General features: G+C 42.0%; 2 protein-coding genes and 2 long non-coding RNA genes across 5 annotated transcripts in view; 1 reads left to right on the top strand and 3 right to left on the bottom strand.

Moving 5' to 3' along the window:
* LOC145459406 (uncharacterized) overlaps nt 1-19020 on the top strand; it is a 261295-nt gene that overhangs the window by 23289 nt on the left and 218986 nt on the right. The window lies entirely within an intron of this gene.
* On the bottom strand, nt 4852-8584 carry LOC145459386 (uncharacterized). 2 transcript variants are annotated; one of them, XM_080338045.1, is made up of 6 exons: nt 8349-8584; nt 7827-7909; nt 7215-7303; nt 6281-6458; nt 5439-5558; nt 4852-5288 (listed from the first exon to the last, which is right to left on the bottom strand). In XM_080338045.1, the coding sequence occupies exons 1-4, from the start codon at nt 8371-8373 to the stop codon at nt 6341-6343; spliced, it is 315 nt and encodes a 104-aa protein (XP_080194171.1). In that variant the 5' UTR covers nt 8374-8584; the 3' UTR covers nt 4852-5288; nt 5439-5558; nt 6281-6340. The 2 variants fall into 2 exon arrangements, with proteins under 2 accessions (XP_080194171.1, XP_080194170.1); XM_080338044.1 differs by having other exon boundaries at nt 5439-6458.
* Nucleotides 11276-13929, bottom strand: LOC145459409 (uncharacterized). The gene is made up of 2 exons (XR_013921400.1): nt 13468-13929; nt 11276-11538 (listed from the first exon to the last, which is right to left on the bottom strand). It is a non-coding gene; the product is annotated as an uncharacterized LOC145459409 (long non-coding RNA).
* Nucleotides 16417-18070, bottom strand: LOC145459369 (uncharacterized). Its single transcript, XM_080338023.1, has one exon. The coding sequence runs from the start codon at nt 18003-18005 to the stop codon at nt 17175-17177; it is 831 nt and encodes a 276-aa protein (XP_080194149.1). The 5' UTR covers nt 18006-18070; the 3' UTR covers nt 16417-17174.

Here is a 19020-nt window from a genome sequence, read left to right as displayed (position 1 = left end):
CGATTGCCCCTGACGAGTGTCAGCCGAGAATATTCGGGCTCATTTCAATGTGAATACACTGTTTAATTGATCCTGACTATACTCACGTAATCACATTTATAGGTATAATGACTTACTTATATTATGCTATTTCGTGACCTCCTATCTGATATGCCAAAAGATATTGAAATATGGACACAAGTAACTTTGATTCCGCTGCAACGATATGGTGACATATTGTGGGTTACTATACAAGACAGACATACATGCACGAGAGCGCACTGGGAACCGGAACATGCGATCCATATAGGCCTATCGCGGTAAAAAACTGAGGTGACGTCATAATACCGACAATGCACTCATCACTATCAAAAAATACAGTCAGATATAATGATACGAATATTCAAGTCTGATTGAAGCAAGAATAAGATCAGTGTACGACCTTATCGACAGAAGATACCCGTTCAAACGAATCGAATAAAGTCACAAATTTGTGCTGCTTAAAAGCTAATCCAATGCAACGCTGTACAGTGCTGCGTTTTTTGATCAACGTTGGTAAAGGAATGGACATCTTCAACAATATTGGTGCTTGTACTGGCATGTTCGGCATATTGTCCGATATCACCATACGTGGTCAGATTCACCCGAGGGAGGTGATGACTTCGAAAATTCGCGGCATGTAATTGTACAGTAAATCTTACAATATATTCATGCTACGCGAAGGATATTATTCATTAGTTTCCCGCAGTTAATTTCGAGCTAGCCCGTGGTTATTTATAACTTTGATAAGCCATGTTATTTCGCTATTCCCACTAAGGATTGCGCTATTGATATGATGTTAGACAGTATCGTATTTGTGGATTAAATGTTATGAAGCTTGCGTTGTACACAAAAAAATGGGCGTCAGTATCAATAAAGTGCGAGTCGGGGTTTAATTATCACGCTTAGATTGGGTGCGCGATCTTCGAATTCTCTGTTGTATTGGAGATGGGTTCCATTGCCTAAATATCAGCTGATCTTCAGAAGTGCTGACGTACAAACTAGTATGATCAAAGCCGCATACTGAGAATTTATCAAGAATTATTTGCGTGCGAGGTGGGCTTTGAGATCGGATATGCGGCAGTTTAGCTGGTAGGGGACGGAACATGAGATAACGATGTTGCCTGCCATATGGTTGCTACATAACGAAACTCGCGCGAAACGACTACTTCCTGACCAGAGAACTAGAGTCCTATCGATCTGAGGGAGCTGAGATAAAATAAACGCACACTCAACTCATGCATCCAGCCTAATTTTATAGGGAATTATTTTGCAGTTATTTATTCTCTCGAGGCGAATCAAAAGGAATGTACCCCTCGCTCCAGTGACCGGAAATATCAACTGTAAGGCGATATTCTTCGTCATGAATGCTGGGGTGCTTCGTAGATCTTGGCCATATGCAAGTGGTCTGATCTTAGCATTGCAACATTATCTCTAACGTGAACCTTGTGCGCCGTTAGTGGAGAGTGCGAATAATCCCAAATGACATGATTTACGAATAAGCGCTCGGTTTAGTTATACCCTGAGAATAGCGTGAGGAAGGAACCAGTCGTGGATAAAAGATCGATGAACTAGCTATGCCTCAATATAACATAAAAAGAGCAATTATTAAGACATGGGTTATCAATTTATATGCTGCAACCCAGGTTGCGAATAGCTCGGTTGAATTGTGTGTGTGCAAAATGAAACAACAGCGCCCGCCTGCGGCCTAGCGGGATAGGTAAGCGGTAGGGGCCCTTTTGATAAAAAGAGAGGCTATATGTGACCTTCTAAGTTGGCGATTCGGCCAAAAATGGGCCAGCGAGGCGTAAGTCGTACAAGGTATGAAATACTAACGTGAATTGCCGCATGCGGGATACTGTAATGTTGAACTACAACGCGATTGTTGCCGGATCAAAATGGCGCCTGAAATTTTCATTCAAAATGGCGCTGCTAGGACCGAAGCTGCGGACCTCGAGTTGCGCGCGAGTCATGGCTCGTGGTCATTGAAAAAGCCGAAGGCGGACGAAAATGGGCACGCCGACAGGATGTTAAAAAGCTTTGTGGCCAGAGAACAATTGGCCAATCGCCGCCAACTGGAACACGAATAATTACTCATAAAAAGAATAAAAAAGAAATGACTCGCCACGAGTTGGGGCCGAAATTAGTTTCCAGCTATTAGGGAGAGGAAGCTTTAGTTTATCTTTTGAATCAGAAACCCATATAATCGGCCGCACAACACAGCCTAATTCAGTCCAACCCTGGACTCGAACAGAAGCAGAAGGAATGAAGATTAGGAAGAGACGACTGTTACTCGCGCACGGGGCCGGCATCCTTGCACCGGGGTTATGTTAAAAGATCAGACGATTGGGTTGAGTACTCTAGAAATATTTCATGTCGAATGTGGTCGTGCTAACGCAATTGCGGTCATAGAAAGGTGGAGCCTTGATCGGCTGTGTACGCGCTTGAAGTAGTGCGCATTAAATCGTCTTGTCAGTGCACCACGCCAAATATGCTCCCGATTGTAAAATCTCGGCATGTACCTTCTTTGGTTACCATGTCGATTGCCCTAAATCGTGTTGGTCCTTTCAATGTGAATCTGAGCCCCTGTGCTCACAGATGTGAGCGGCTTATGGTAAAAGTTCGGGGACAGCCCGCGGGCCGCTTGCACCAATGCCTATGCTTCGGACAGGCCGCGGCGAAATTTGGACGTTTCAAGTGTTGAACAAAATATTTAAAGGCCACGTACCTTTCAAATAAAAAGGGTTGAAGTTCGCTCTGAAAGTTGCTGTGGAAATCCTGGCGAATTTCGCCATAATATAACTCTCAATATTACAAATTACGGTTGGCATAAGGCGATCCTCATGGAATGTCTATTTTTTTCATGTCCAACGTAAAATACTATCATAAGTAATTTGGATTTTTTGGCGGTTGTGGGGTCCTCGTTTATGAAAACCCGTCGAAGGGGCCACTTGGAATTACTATATTAAATATCCCTATTATTAATGCCGCGGCCCGCGGCAACCCCAAGGCTTGGGAAAGGGGCCCGCGAGCGTGTCTCTGGATAGAATAGGGAGGCGTGAAAATATAAAATAATTGACTTGGTAAAATAGGCCTTGGAGCCTTGACGGCTGCCGTAAGTGTAGGGAGGTGTTTGATTTAGGTGCATGCTAGTTGTAAATTTTCAATGGCTCTTTCAAATATTTACCTCTGACAGGTACCCTGAAACGAGGGTCGTCTACCGTCGAATATTATTACCTATTTTAGAGACGTATTAGGTATGAGGAGAGGCGAAATCGGGCCTAGAATTGTTGCGATAAATCCGACACACAGGAACGCCGCCGGTGAAGAAAAAATCACACTACGTGATAATTACGATGACAGATCGTACAGCTTCAAATCGGAAAATAAGCGAAGGTTGAATAAAATATTTTTGTCACACTTTTGTCTAGGCTGGCATCCCTCCAGCTGGGATTTAGTCCCTAAATCAGAGCATCCGTCGCGGACTTATGGACGGCGCGGAGGACGGTGTCTTTATTGCCGTCCATGAGTCCAAGATGGCCTCTGTTTCGGTAGTGATTAGATAGATTGTAGTTAGGGTGGGATAGGTCCATTTTTAGATGATTACTCTTTAGTAATCTTGGGCCCAAGATCCAGCACTCGTACCGATGGCAACTAAACCTTATGTAGAGTTGCTTCATGTGCCGTAGATCTCTCCGAGGCATTGCATGGCCCATTGCACGAGTCATGGCACACATCGGTCCGGGTCTAAGCTAAGGCATGAAATTTTTTTTATAGGAACGGAGTTAGAATAAGGTAGGGCGAAAACTAGGTTCGTAACGTCCTTGGTTCAAAAGGAACCCAAAACCCACGAGGGTGTATAGGCATAAGACCGGCCAATTCGTGGCTAGTATGGAGGTTATGACTGACGGTGAGGTAGTTTGTAAGGTTAGTAATAGTTGCACAGATTGCGAGGTTACAAGACCGGCCAGAAATGGACTAGTCTGGCCGCCTCCGTTGAGATGTGGTAACTAAGAAATCAATCCCGACGTAGTATACTGGATCCAATAGCCGATCACATTTTGGTAGATCTTTGTACAATGCTAAAAAGCGAAATGATTTGCGACGAAATTACCAAAAGTAAAAATTTTCTACACGCTTTGCGCAACATGCCGCTCGATTGCTTACTATTAATAAGGTTACCTCTTCGTGAAAATAGAAGAGCACCAAAGGAAGGAATCACATTGAGCCGAACTGCATTTGCCATTACGAGATGGAATGTCCCGCACCGTTGGCGCTCCCAGAAAGACCGTCCGCTGTGAAACCTAGGCCTGGTCAAAGCTTTCGATGAGAAAGGTGCCCAGGCGCCGAATAGTTCGTCCCTTTCAAACCGGCCCGCGACAAAATAAATAGTTGTCGCAAAAATGCGGCCTTGCTGCGGTATAATGATAACCTATATCCTCCGATCATAATAACTACTTATGTGAGTGTATGAACTGAGTTATGAAATAACAACTTTCCTCGGAACCACAAATATCGCCGACGCATAATCTTGTAATTGGGAATGAGTGTCTCATCTTGCTTTCCTGGGAATTGGGACTGCTCAGTGCTCGGTTTAACACAGGCGCCAATACCATTGACTGAAAATTTCGAATAGGTCTTCCTGAGATGTAATGCAGTTGAACAATGAAACCCACGAGGGGCAAGCCAAAAAAACGTATTGCTGACGTCCATTTTGAATAGGGTCTGATTATAGTTTCATCGGACCTTCTTACCGGAGGTTGAAATCCATTCTCAGAGCGAACTGCATCAACTGTCACAATAATTCTGTGTTGTGAAAAGGTGAATACGAGAGTTTTCCGAGTGGTATTATTGAGATTGCGACAATATAGGATGACGTACTGAAGTGAGCGTAAAATATAGTACGACTTGCAATTTGGGCCTAGTGTTATCTCGCAACGTAACTCCTAGAATTAAGTATTGTTGTCAAAAATGGATCCCGCGGGATGTGAACTTGCTAAGCTAGGCGAATGATTGAATTGGTCAAATCGCAGCGCATAAATCGTGATGGCTAAAATATCAGTTTGGACCATGTCAACTAAAGCTTTCGATATCAAAGGGTTTAGACGCCGAATAGACCAATCCTTGTAAGCCGAGCGCGGCGGTATGCGACAACAGATTCACATATGAATTCCGGAACGAAACTTCGGAAAGAATCTGGAATTATTCGAGTTATGACTTTGTCCAGCCTCCTTGTGATTTCTCTTCTTCCGGTCAAAGTGGTAGCACGCCTGTCAAAATTAGAGTAAAGTTACTGGAATGGTGTGGCTGGATATGGCCTAAAGCTGTAGAACGGAATGTACCTTAGGACTAAATTCACAGGGTCAATGTGGGACCGTTTAGTAAGCGATTGAGTTAGTACGTCGGTTAGATCAACCTACCTTATGTGTGTGCGGGTTGTTTGCAGACTGTCATAATTGTTAAAGTTGGTCCAGTAATGACTACGGCCGCGTTGTTTTCTGAGCGGCGTGGAGGTCGTCGGTGCCAAACGCTTGTGTGGCCTACATGGAACAAATACAGTTTATTTAAATTCGGGCTGATGCCTAACTGGGTAATGTGTGGTACCCCGTCAATTAGTTGCTATCCTCTGCATTGATAGATAAATATGGTATGTGATCAGTTGACCCTTTATCTAGTGGGAGAATGTAGTGACCTCATGTCATAGTGCGAAATTCGACAAAAGGGGGAACCGAGCAGGTTCCTGGTTGAAATTTGGAATGTTTTGTATGAGATATGCGGGTTGAAGTAGTCTGAAAACTACTTTTCAAAAACTATGCAACAGCAGCCCGCGCCAATTGCTTAGTCTTGATTTCAAAAGGTCTACTACAGGTCTGAAAAACCTATATCTAGTGCCTAAAACCTACTTTTCAAGTACTACTTTTCAATGGTATAGCCAAATAAACTAGAATAGTAAACCAGACCTCAGTTAAGATGTATAGTGACTCATAGATTTTGACCCCAGCGCTGGCAGATAAAATGGATTGTCTTTTACCATTTGAACCGATGATTGTGCAGTAATTTTCCGGGTGCTCGAAGTCACTGAATTGTGCAAATCTTAGCGATAGAAGGTTGGGATCGTGATTATTCCAAACTGTTGTCACTAAAGTAGGTCCACCCAGTCTCACATCTACCTGAATGGGAGCACAGCCAGACAAGTAATACTCAAATGTAGGGGTCCCTAATCTGTTGGTATCAAAACAACCACGAACAACATCTTTCTTACAAACATTGTTGGCGAGCGGTACATCTTTACATCTGAGCGGTATTAACATATCATGTGCGGTTATGACGTTGAACGCTTTAAAATTGCTCCTTGGTACTTGAAAAGGCCTTGCCCCAGTCTTGAATGCCTCGTTGAAACACCGGAGGGGTGGCTGGGAATCTGTACTATGGTATTGTTCCTGCAAAAATTGAGAGAAAATTTGCTTTAAGAACTGGCAATTAAAGATTACTTTTAAATTAGTATCTGTAAGAACTAGTTTGGTATGGAATGACAACAGGTTTCGGAACTAGACTAGCAAGGTATAGGGAGTGGATCCTGGAATCTATGCGACCCTGTATTATGGTCCTTGGCGTTCAGTTAAAACTGAGCGATAGAGCGATTAGAAAATGGATTAACGATATATTACCTATGGCAGTTGGCTGAATAAATAGTACTGTTATTTTCCAAGTGAAAATAATTTCACAAGTGACTAATAATTGAAGCCGCGAATACTTGAATATCTTTCCCCGCCATTTCTGCGTCATGGATGTGGTATTTGCTTGCTCGGATTGATTGTTATGGGACCCCAGAACAACTTTGTGCAACCCCAGAACAGCAACGGCCAACTAAGACCTAATACATGGCTTCACCACTTCTTGTTAATTATTAGACTGAATGAACCTGCCAAGGTGACTTATGGCTATTGCTTTAAATGAGAAAAATGTTTTTTTGAAACGTAGGGACTGAACTTTGTTTTTGTGAGGACTTATTAAATTAGTGTACTCAAGGACATTAAACACTATCCAAATCACTTCATGTTATGGCTAATATACTTTCCAAGTGGGTACGTACATTCGAGTTGAATCTGTAGATAGGAGAGCACGCGACGTGACGCGCACTGATGGGGGTTTCGCGAGATCTGGGTACACAATGATACGGTCAAAACAATACATACCATGAGTTGGAGGTTTGAGGCAGTGGTGTCGGACTCAAATTGCGTCCCGGGCCGGATTCAGGCTTTCCAATCGCTCGCGGGCTGGTCAGCTGATAAAATAGCAAGTAACAGCATGTGTTCACGTACAATGGAATTGGCAAATTGCTACGATATAGGTTGACATATTCTACTCGCTAGTCCAGCACATGTGTTGTGAGGGGCACAGGATACTCAATTGATAATAAGTTGGGTCAAATCCTTGTAAACTACACAGGATAGCTTCAATTTGGCGTTTCCACTTTTGCAAGAATGAGCACTCATCATTCGGGGTTGTGACCGGGTCAAGTCAGCAATCAAGTTCGGATTCGACTGCTCAGTTCCCTATTGAAGTCTTGCTAATAATAATTTAATTTACTCTTGGCAGTTTATAGCCGCGTAAATTGAATCCTAGTAGTTTGATAACTTTGCTGTTATTCAAAATTACAATGAAATGTTGATCTTGATTGTCTGAAATTTGAGACATGCGCCTTGATCTATGATGGATGTCGAGTTCGCCGCGAAATCGCAGCGCCATGGTCATAATAAATAATTTTTGAATAATTGTTACATAACGGGTTACGGATATGAGTTTACCTTGCCGAATGAGCGGTATTCCTGCCGCTCGGCCTGAGTGATAGCTGGTCCTTGTGGGAATGCTATGATGTTCAGTGCGGTTTCTGTAAAAGGAAGACTGATTATTGCCCAACGATCTCTACAGTCCAAAGGTGGTCATAATGGCAGCATTGTTACTTGGATAGGCTGAGAGCTGTTGAAGTACTACCTGCGAATTTCTGCTTGATTGTGGGTAGGATTACCTCGGAACTGCATCACCAATGTGTTGCGAGTTCGAGTCATACCAGAGTAACTACAGAAGGGGTGGTCTTCAGGCTACCGGTCGGCGGTTGCGAAACAGAAGTTGACCCGGTGTGGGTAACCACAGTGGTCCTGGACATCACAAAATTCTACCCGGGCATGTTGATAGTTAAAAAGTAGTTCGAATACTCGCCTGTTTGATCAGGCAGTAGAAGTAGATGGGACTGACTTGAGTACTCCGAACTAGTGGAAGTACCTATTACCACGGTCTCCAGCGTGAATGTTGACAGCAAACTCACTCACCTAACATCGGTCGTTTGTTCGCCATTCTGCGCTCAACATTGACCGTTTGGATATAACATTAGTTGCGGAGAACTTTACGACGAACCATGCTTATACCGTAATCTTTGACCGAATTCAAATTCGCGCGGTTTCTGAATTCTTTCTTGTGTCAGCCGGTGCATCGTAGCAGGGGGTAGATTTGTGTTGGCTGCTGAGTAGCTGGAAGTGCCGATAGGACTCTTTTGCTATGATTTGATCTGTGAAATTAAAATACAATTGACTGGAATTCATGCCGATATTGGGTGTGGAAAAAGAGACATTGCGTGATTGGAGAGGGTAATTTTTACCTGTATAGTAGTGGAACTCTATATAAACTGGCTAGAGTCCCTGTATAGATTTAAAATTGAATAATTGTGGTGCTAAATTAAGGGAATTTGGAATGGTGGATTAATACCCACACAATTGTATAGGTAATGGTGATTGCGGCGAAAATAGGAACGCCGTATGAATCAAGATGATGCCTGCAATTGGTGTCAAAGTTTGGCTCGCTTGAAAAGGGAATGCTTGATGTTTGGAAATTGAGACCAGGACTCCCTGGGGTTTTGAATTTGAAAGTTAAAATAACGCGGGCCATTTCTGGGTCTTGAAATCATAAAATGATCAGTGTTGTTACAGGTTGGTTTCACTAGGCCACGATAATGTCCTGAATGGGTTAACATTATGTACGGATTGAGTACTGTGCGGGGAATAGCCAGATAATGTGGATTTAGGTCACCTTTTTTTTCTTTCTTTTTTTCTGGTGGTTTAGCGTGTCTTGACTTGATTTCTAGGATGTGGGTCGATGATTGGCTGGATCACGGCATCTTGTATACTTCCTGAATTGTGTAACCTGTAAGAATTGAATGATGTGCGTTTATTGTATCACGAATGAGTTGAGAAACCTTGACTAGACAAGTGATAAAGTGGCATAGTCTGCTAGTAGGGTACCTTGATTCTATAAGAAACTAACAGTGCTCATTGCGCACCTTTGATATGTGTGTGCCAGAGGTTATCGTTTTTTCGGAAATAGTACTTATAGGTTGGACTATGTCGCGGAATCCAAGTCTGTACAAAGAAGAACAGTCCACCACCTTTTAATAACAACTGTTCAACGCACCTGGTTATAGGTCGCCGCCTATGATGTGTGTAATTGGCCAAATCCTCCTGGAGAAACAGGCCTGAGAAATGGGGGCACTAAAACGTGGTACCAAGGGCAATGTGTCTTTTCGGCGAATGTTTTTGGGTCCCAATTTTGAAACCAAATAAGATTGACAATCGGTGTGAACTTGAGGGATTAAATTGGTCCCAATTGTGAGGCATCACTTCATTAATAAGACTATAATTGCTGGTGGGGAGATCCGGTCTCCCCCCTCCGGTCCACTCACTGCCTGATCAAGTTGTATGTCATGTAGGAGTAGGTTACTAGACTTGCGAGTCGCAGAAATTAATACTATTGTCCCTTTTCCATGTGGCCAGATTTGACTTGGCGACGTAATGGGGTCGACGATCAAATTAACCCATCCGGAATCTCGTGCTTTGAACCTGGTAGGCTCCGAATTCTTGACGATGCGCCGATGTGACCTGTCGAGATTAATCCATTATTCAGTAAATGTGCGGCTTGCATGATGTTAAATTAGTAGTAAGAGATATAGCCCGCTTGCAATGTACCTGGCTTTCAGTGCCACTTTGACTGGCCCCCTAGTGTGATCTAGGCGAACAGTATCGCCTAAGATAACTATAATTAACCTTGCTGTGTGGGTTGACTTACTCAGTAACTTGCTTGATTATCTTGGGATACTCAGGGTGTTTTGTCGGCCACTGCACTCATTGACTCCAGGCCGATGTTCTTCTTATTCTCCGTGACTGCCGATTTGTGGCTTGGCCAGCCTCTAGGATTATGCGAGGCCCCGCTGACTCTGCTGGGGTGATTCGAGCAAGATTAATAGGGTAAATTCAGTCATCAACAAGTAGAGGTGCTTGCTTATATGGGGTAGTGTTCCACTTTGGGTCATGATTGAGTCATGAATATGTTCATGCGGTTATATTTTCCCACATGTGAAGGGGGGATGCACTGTATTATATGAATTTAGCTTCATATTCAATCGTCTGACTTGGCTCATAATACGAACAGCAGCGCATGAGTACATTTAAATAAATTGGAGGTAAATTCTATTCAAGATGAATGGTTGATTGACCTGCCTGTCACACAGCTGACAAAAATGGTATGACCTTGAAGGTTGAATCTCTCTCGTACTTCGAAAATTCAATTTAACTTGAATTGTGACTCGGCTCGTGACTTGACTTAACTCACTTAACTCAGTCGCCTCCAAAAGGATCAAGCAACTTGGCTTGGCTGGGTCACCTTCGGGAACCAATTGGCTTGATTGAACTCAGTCAAAACCAACAATGACTCGAAATTATTCGTGACTCAGGATTTGACTTGTATACCAGCACTGAATGCTGTGCGTGCACGATCGATATCAGCAGGTTTTCGGCATAATTAACTCTTCCACTCTTAATAATTATTCAATTCGGATAGATGGAAGCTTCATTTGTAGCTGAAAGCTGGATAATGCCACAACTCAAAGTCATGTCCCTACCTTGATAGTTTAACTCGACTCACTGGTGGTTTGAATCCGTTTGGCTTGGCCTGGCACGGTCAGAATGTCCCATGACTCGGAGTAGTGAATAAATCTGCGCGCGGTGTGGGTTAAGGTTGTTGCTCTGAAATTCAAGAAGATTGTGTGAGTAATTATTGGCGAATTATTAAAACGGGCCATTTAGAAAATAGCGCTCGGGTTTTGCTCGGCGGGGCTAGCTGAGCTTCTTGCTCACAAACCATTGTGTCATAGATAACACTAACCCTAGCTGAAATGTAACATAGCCCTGCACGTGGTTGTGTCTTGAAGATCCGCGTCTTCGTTTTGATATGAACAAGTGCCGAAAACCATTCCCGCAAAGATAGATGTAGACTAATGCAAAATTAACGCGCAACGCTTCCGACGATACTTTTGGCGTGATCGCAAACATTTATGGCACCAAAATGAAGAAATAAATATTTTATGTCCAGCATCTAGCGCAGGGACGGGCAACATACGGACCGCGGTTCGGATTCCGCCCACGACGGCATTTTGATCGGCCCGCAGAGAGTTTCTACCGTCAAAGTGAGATCCTAATCAAAAGGTATAGACAAGTTTTATGCGCCAAATAATGGATCCAAGTTTTCCAACCCGAGAAACGACTTGTTCTGTTCGGGTTTACATATAGATATATATATTTACGAGCAAACATTTTCGACCATGAACAATTCAACGTTAACAAGACAAGGCTGCATACCGATATAACTGGTGGTATGAATTTCAGGGTTGGAGCGTAATGCTTTGATAGCAACGAAACACTCCTTGTTCATCGACAAACCAGCCTTATCAATGTGGCATCCGCAATAAGAATGCGTCAAACCTGATAGCCGAGTTTTAAGAGCAGAAATATCATTGTCTGACTTATGACGAGTGTCAGCCAAACGTATTTGGGTTCATTTCACTATCAATATACTATTCAATTGTATATTGGAGTTCTGTACCTCCAATAAGCTGCTCAAATCGTGGTTACCTATATCATAGGATAGAATGGGTTTCGTGGCGAGGTTTCAATCCCGGCATTGGGACAAATTCGGGAAATAATTCGGAAATTTTTGTTTCAAACGACTGTTCTCTAATTTGACGAGACTGACAACTTCAAATCGAGAATATTTTGCAGACGTTATGAAGTCACCCTGATTGACGTTACTATATCTCCATATTTTTTCCACAAAACATCAACAAAACGTCTCTAAACAGCAAAATATGTTTGTATAATCAGGTTAGTGGAAAATTGGCAATGAAAATGAATTTCCACACTACGATAGTTCATGTCAGACGATTATTATGATGATATGAATCGAGAGGTTTCAGCAGTTGTGAGGCGTTTTGTTTTTCAATGAAAAGTTCAATGGAAGCTGGCTAGTGCATAAAGTGTAAAAGGTCAGTAGGGCCATAGCTAAAAGCTGTCTCGCCCTGCCCATCTCACCACTTAGAAGTCAAATCCTTGGGTATAATATATCATTTGTTGGTGCTTATGTTGGGCAGGTTTCCAGTCTAGGGACCATGATGTGCATAGATTGGCAAACTTTCTTGCGGAAATAGGATTGAATAACCGATACATTAAAACTTGTCTCAACAAGCTGGGTATAGGTCATGTGCTCTTGACCTATAGCTCATATAAATTTTCCAAAATCATTTTTCAAGACCACCAACTATGTCGTTTCTTTGGTTGGCAACGTTGCCTGCAAAATAAGACCAAGGATACTGACACAGCAAAAACTGTCACAATAAAAACAATACGCCTTATAAGATGCGTTTTGTTGGTCTAGTTTCTGGGACCAAGTAAGTGAGACAATCAATTTTGGTCTTAAGATACTGAATCGGTCTCAATTTCAGGACCTCAATTCATCAGAGAGATCAAAATTACTGAAAATGAGACAAAATCATCCTCATTTCTTGAATTAGAGACCAAATTTGTCTAAATTTCTTTGTAATGTATTGTCGAGTTGTGGACACCTACTATGAACCATGCGAATTGACTTGGTGAGATTAACATATTTGTAAAAGTTAAGAATGAGTTAAAGAATTGCACTCCAGGTGGACCTACCATTAGGAACACAGGCTGAAATTCTTGACAACTTAGCACTGGATCAGTTTTTGAGCCCATTCTATTATGACAATTTATATTGATATTGAATAAAGAGAGGTTAAATCATTAAAGTTATGTCCAAATGAAATCGAGGTTAAAATTGTCTGATGTTCCCTACATTTTCTGTGTTATAGAGGAGAGAGGTCTGGTCATGCACATGCTTAATTGTCCAGTTCTAAAATGATTCTGTTTTATATGTCGGGTGACCTATTGCCATGACTGTTAAGAAGCCTGCCGAATCTGAATTCAATCCTGTATGGAATCGGTGTGCTGTGCTCACACTATATTCTATTTTTTAGGAAAATCATCACTGCTCACCTGATATATCAGGCAATTCCAATCAGGAATTCAATTAGGTAAAAGGAGTACTTACCAGGAAGACCCTTGAATTTCAGATTAGATCCCAACATAGTGAATATAGGCTGTTGGGTATCCAAGAGAAGTGACTAACTAACATTATGGAACCACTTAGTTATGATGATGATCTGAAATCCTGAACTATAAAGGTTATGGAAAAATAAGATAAATTTATATTATCAGGAATAATCCGGGGTAGTGCCTTTGTTGTAATTTCACTGATATTGAATGGATCTTGGTGACCTAATCGACTAAGGAAAGGTGCTGAAGCGTCCTTGGTCTTCTGTATGAAACAATATGTGATATAGCAGTAGAGTTTTAGCAGGGCAGTATTGATCGACTGACCTGATAAATCGCAGCTTGCCAGGGAAGGTAATGCGCGTCTAGTATCATAGATTCAGGCTGTGCCATTGTGTTGAGATTGTTTACCGTAGGAAGAATTAAATCAAAATTCTATTTTTACTATGGCTGGCTCGTGATGCGAGAGAGAGAGTCTTTATTTTCATCGAACCAAAATACATAACAAACGGCAGTGATGGTGGTACAGAAAATATGCGTGCACAGTATTCGGTATTAGATAGGAATGATCGATAAGACTGTGAAGGTCATCTAGTCTGATCACACCAGCATCAAACAGGTACACTTGACTCAGAACAGTCTGGCTGTGAAAAAATGTTTAGTTAGGAAAGGAAAATATAATAAAAAATTAAACAATGGTAGCAAATGATCAATGAAGCAATGTCTGGGCGAGGTAGGGCAACAGTGTTAGTGTAACGACAAGAGGCGATCAAGTAGGGCTTTTTTGAATCTATTATAAGGCAATTCACGGATATGTGATGGTAATGCATTCCAGATGATAGGTCCCGAGTAGTCGATAGATCTCTTAGTTAGGTTGCTATTGGGTTGGGGTAAGTAGACGTTTCCTTTAGACGAAGATCTCGTGTAATGGGAATGGACATCTTTAGCAGGTATGAAAAAGTCATCAAACACAGGAGGGAGACTATTGGAAAAATATTTGTGAACAACTTTTGATACTTCGAAGCGATACAGTTCATCAACTCGCAAAATTCGATGCTTACGGTAGTAAGGCGATAAATTGGTACGTAAAGGTACAGATGAGATCAGCCGTATCGCACGGTTTTGCAGGGTTCGAATTCTGCACAAAAATGTTGTACAGGCATTTCCCCATACTACGATTCCATATTGCAGATGCGAGTGGAAAAGAGAGAAGTAGATGGTTCGTAGTACTGATCTGGAAACCAAAGATTGGAGACGGGTCATTATTCCCACACACCGAGCTAGTTTTGATATTGTGCATTCAATATGCTGCTTCCAAGACAATTTGGAATCAATGGTGACGCCGAGATATTTTGCTGAGTCACATATTGAGATTTGTTTATGATTGATGTTCACAGTGAAATTATGACTGGCATTTAAAACGAGCATCTCGGTTTTATCTGCATTCAAACTTAGTTTGTTTGCTTGCAGCCATCTCGACACTTTTGGGAGTTCCCTATTCACAGATGCATGCAAATCATCGACAGTGTTGGAGGTTATGAAGAGGTGAGTATCATCAGCAAATAGCGTTGTGCGGAATAAAGATGCATTAACAATGTCGTTAATATAAATGAGGAAAAAAGTCGGTCCAAGGACTGAGCCTTGTGGCACTCCACAAGTTATATCTCTGGTAGTCGTTCTTAATGTCCCAAGTTTAACAAATTGCTTGCGGTTTGCCAGGTAGCTTTCAAGTAGAGTTGCTGCAATACCCCTGATTCCATAGTGTTTTAGCTTGTATCTTAAGATTCTGTGGTTAACTGTGTCGAAAGCTTTGCGGAGATCGATAAAAATGCTGCAGCCACTTTATTTTTGCTTGATGGTTTTGTAATAGTCCGTTACAATTGATAGTATTGCATGGTTGGTGTTGTGGTTGGATCTGAATCCATGCTGGGTCGGAGACAGTACTGCATTCAATTCAAAAAAGTTCTTAAGTCGGCAGTCAATCAGTTTCTCAAAAACCGTGGCAAGATTTGGCAAAACAGATATTGGTCGGTAGTTAGAAATTAGCTTTTTACAGCCTTTCTTAAACACTGGCATTACTCTGGCAGTTTTCAGTGCATCTGGGAAAATGCCTAGACGTATCGACTCATTAAAGAAAATGCATATAACATCACCAATAATATTAAATACTAGCTTCAGAAAGTGAGTTGGGATGAGATCGGGTCCTACTGCTTTGTTACTTTTCATTTCAGATAATACGATCGCAACTTCTCCTTCACTTGTCGGCTCAAGAAAAATGGATTTCTGAGGGCCAGGACTCAAGTACGAGAGAAAGTCATCGGAGGAGTCTGGTATTGAAGCTGCAAGATCCGGACCAATGTTGCAAAAATACTGATTGAACTTTTCTGCTACTGCAAGCTGGTCTTTGATGATGCTGCCATTCTCGAGTAGCTCGATGTCATCAGTACTCTTGGGAGCATTACCTTTAGTTAGGTTGATAATTTCTCCAATGGTTTTCCATGTGTTCTTGGGATCTTTGGAGCACTCTTCGAATCTTTTTTGGAAGTATGCTTTTTTGGCATTTCCTTTCATATGCGTCACTTGGTTTGCATATTTTTTGTACACTTTTTTGCCTTCGATGGTGCCTTGCAGATAGTAGTGCTTATGCATCCAATCCCTTGTTTTGATTGCAACTAGTATGTCATGACCAATCCAGGGTTTCGATTTCAAGCGCCTTGCATTGCGGTTGACTTTCCTAATTGGGAAAGATGTGTCGAGGGCTGCCCGCAGTTCCTCAATAAATTTTTCAAAATGGCAGTTGTAGTTGTCAGTTGTGAGTGGAGGAATTTTGTAGTTGTTGAAGGTATTGCTGACAATTTCAATATACTCTTCTATACCGCGTGGGTTTAAGGGCGTTCGAGATTCGAATTCTTTAGCACAATGTGGCAGGGCCAATTTCATGTGGCAGATGATGGGATAGTGATCAGTCATACTGTGTTGGAGCACAAAAGGGGACAGGTGATATTGATGAGTGTTGCAGTAGAAGTGATCTAGTAGAGTTTTGGATTGATCAGTTATTCTTGTGGGTTCAGTAATTATCTGAGCTATTCCATAAGAATCAAGCATTTCACGGTACCTTGTGTTAAAGTTGGTGGTCTTCAGCAAATCAATATTTATGTCTCCCATAATAAATATTTGTTCGTTAGCTGCCGTTAGCGTTTCCAGAATATTTGAGAATTCGTCAAGAAAAGTCTCTTGCTTTGTTCCTGGGTGTTTGTAGATGACTGCCACTGTGAGAGCTTTTTGTACATGTACTCTGACAAATATATATTCTACGCCTTCGGTTTCAAATTTTACGTCGGGCATCATGTCATATCTCAGACCTTCGTTGATGTATAGTCCAACACCTCCAGCGTTCGTTTTGGATGGCGAGTGCAAAAAGTTGAAACCTGTCAGGTTAACATTAGTCGTTGGATGTTCTTTCAACTTGGTCTCAGAGATTCCGATGATGGTTGGTGAGCAATTGAACATTTCAAACAGGGGGGGAATTTCATCTAGATGAGCTTGGAGGGATCTTGTGTTTAAGTGTGCAAGTAAAATTCCTGGGGATGATGGGATATCACTACTATTCGTTGAATTGATAGATCTGCAGTTGCTCCCGTTGAAAAAGTTTTGAGCCATTTTTTAGTGTGGGTTGCGTTTGCAGTGAGAGCAGTATAGCAGTTTCTATTTGAGTTTATCGAGGTCATCCTTTGACTCAATGTGGATTCTGGGTGCACCATCATTCTTTTTCATATAGATATTTCCATTTGCAGTCCAGAGGTATTTGAAGCTTTTTTTTTGTTTCGCAGCTCGCGCTTCAAAGAAAACATCACTTCTGTAATTTGTTAAATTTTCGTTTAGGAAGAGTTGTTTCATTCCTTCTACACCAAAGTCCTTGATATCCCTTTTGGCCTTTTTCACTTTGAGGAATTCTTTTTTTGGTTGCTCAGAAGAGAATTTGGCTATAACGGGTCCTGTTTTGTCCTTATTTCTGAAGCGCACTCTATAACACTGCACAATCTGTGGCGCAGTAATCTCAGCTTTCAAGGCGTTAGCTATTTTCATGATAGTTTCAGGCAGATTCTCTTTTTCGGAGTGGGGAACACCATGAAATTCCAGGTTGTTGTTTCGAGATTGCTGCTCCAGGTTGTCGTTGGTGCGTTCTAGGTCAGATATTTTTTTGTTCAGGAATCTCATAGTTGACTCAAATTTGTCGTGCTCGTTGACCATGGATTCTTGTGAGGCGCGTTCTAGATTTTTTTTGGTGTCCTCAAATTCTGCATTCATGAATTCCATACCAGTCTTGCAAGATTCTATCTCTTCTCGCAGTTCTTCTACGGCAGAACCAGATTTTTTGATATCTTCAGCTGTAGTCTGCAGTTCTGAGATGATGTTGCGCAGTTCCTTGTTTTCTTCCTTCAACACTTTGACTTCAGCGAGCGTATTATCCAGTTTACTCTCCATCTTTTTCAGTCTCAGCAAGATGTCATCTTCGTTTGTTCCGGGCTTTGTCATTTTGTTTCTTGGATGGGTATATAGCCTAGATTATAGCCTAGATTACTTTAAATCTTAATACAACCAAATACTCCATGCGATGCGATAAGTTGCACTACGAACTGGCTAAAACCCTATGAAATCTCGGTTCATTGTTTGAAATGGGTCCTGCGCGGCTACATTCTGAGTCTGTGGCCCAATTTCAGACAGGGATGACACCGATATACGACCGAATAACCAGAGTTTGAATCCCAAGTTCGCCGTTAACCGAGTTCGCCGTCAACCGCTGGCCATCGGCCGAATTTCCTATGCGGAAAAAAGATGCGCGTTATTTTAAATATGGCGATATGCCGTTATTGTAACAATTATCGATTGGCCTCGGTACGAAGATATCACTAGTGAACCAAAATGGCGCCAGCTAATATTAAATGCTAGACTGCTTAGATAGCTCCCTTCATGGGTAAAAGGAAGCAAAGTGGTGGTAGCCGGCCTACTAAACCTTGAGTTGTGACATCTTGGAAAAGGGCGCGTGTTCGTCGTATATTTTGGCTTGGCTCGGCTAATTCGCAAAAGAATGAGTTGAACTGGTTCTATTGGCCAGGCGGAGACATAAATTAACTATCACGTGACGCAAAATATAATTGGTGGGTCAATTTCGAAAATCATCCAGCGTCCAGGGTCGGTCAAGTCGCTCTATCTGCGGTCGTATGTGCTGTACACACTAAGATAAGTGGTACCCATGCTGATGTTACCGATCCAGTGAACTTCACGTGCGGTTTAGAGTTAGTTGTGATGGCGAGTCCTCGTTTTGCAGAATATAGTTGATTGATATAATAAGTGCTTGTTTTGCAAAGCATAATTGATGAGGACTTGCATTGATTCGATTAAAAGGTTGGTTAATTGTGTATTTCATTGAATAGATTGAGTTCATTTCTCTCTATCGCCTGGCCGACGTATTACTTGAATTTATCCGCCCTAAGTATATGGGGAACCACGCAATTCTCACTTAACCCTAAACGACTAAGGGTTTACTATT

Source organism: Botryllus schlosseri, chromosome 16, assembly GCF_051294905.1.
Source record: "Botryllus schlosseri isolate E-star chromosome 16, Bs_hap1, whole genome shotgun sequence".
Classification (NCBI taxonomy): domain Eukaryota; kingdom Metazoa; phylum Chordata; class Ascidiacea; order Stolidobranchia; family Styelidae; genus Botryllus; species Botryllus schlosseri.
Note: the sequence above shows the minus strand (reverse complement) of the source record. Positions and strands in the feature narration are given on the sequence as shown.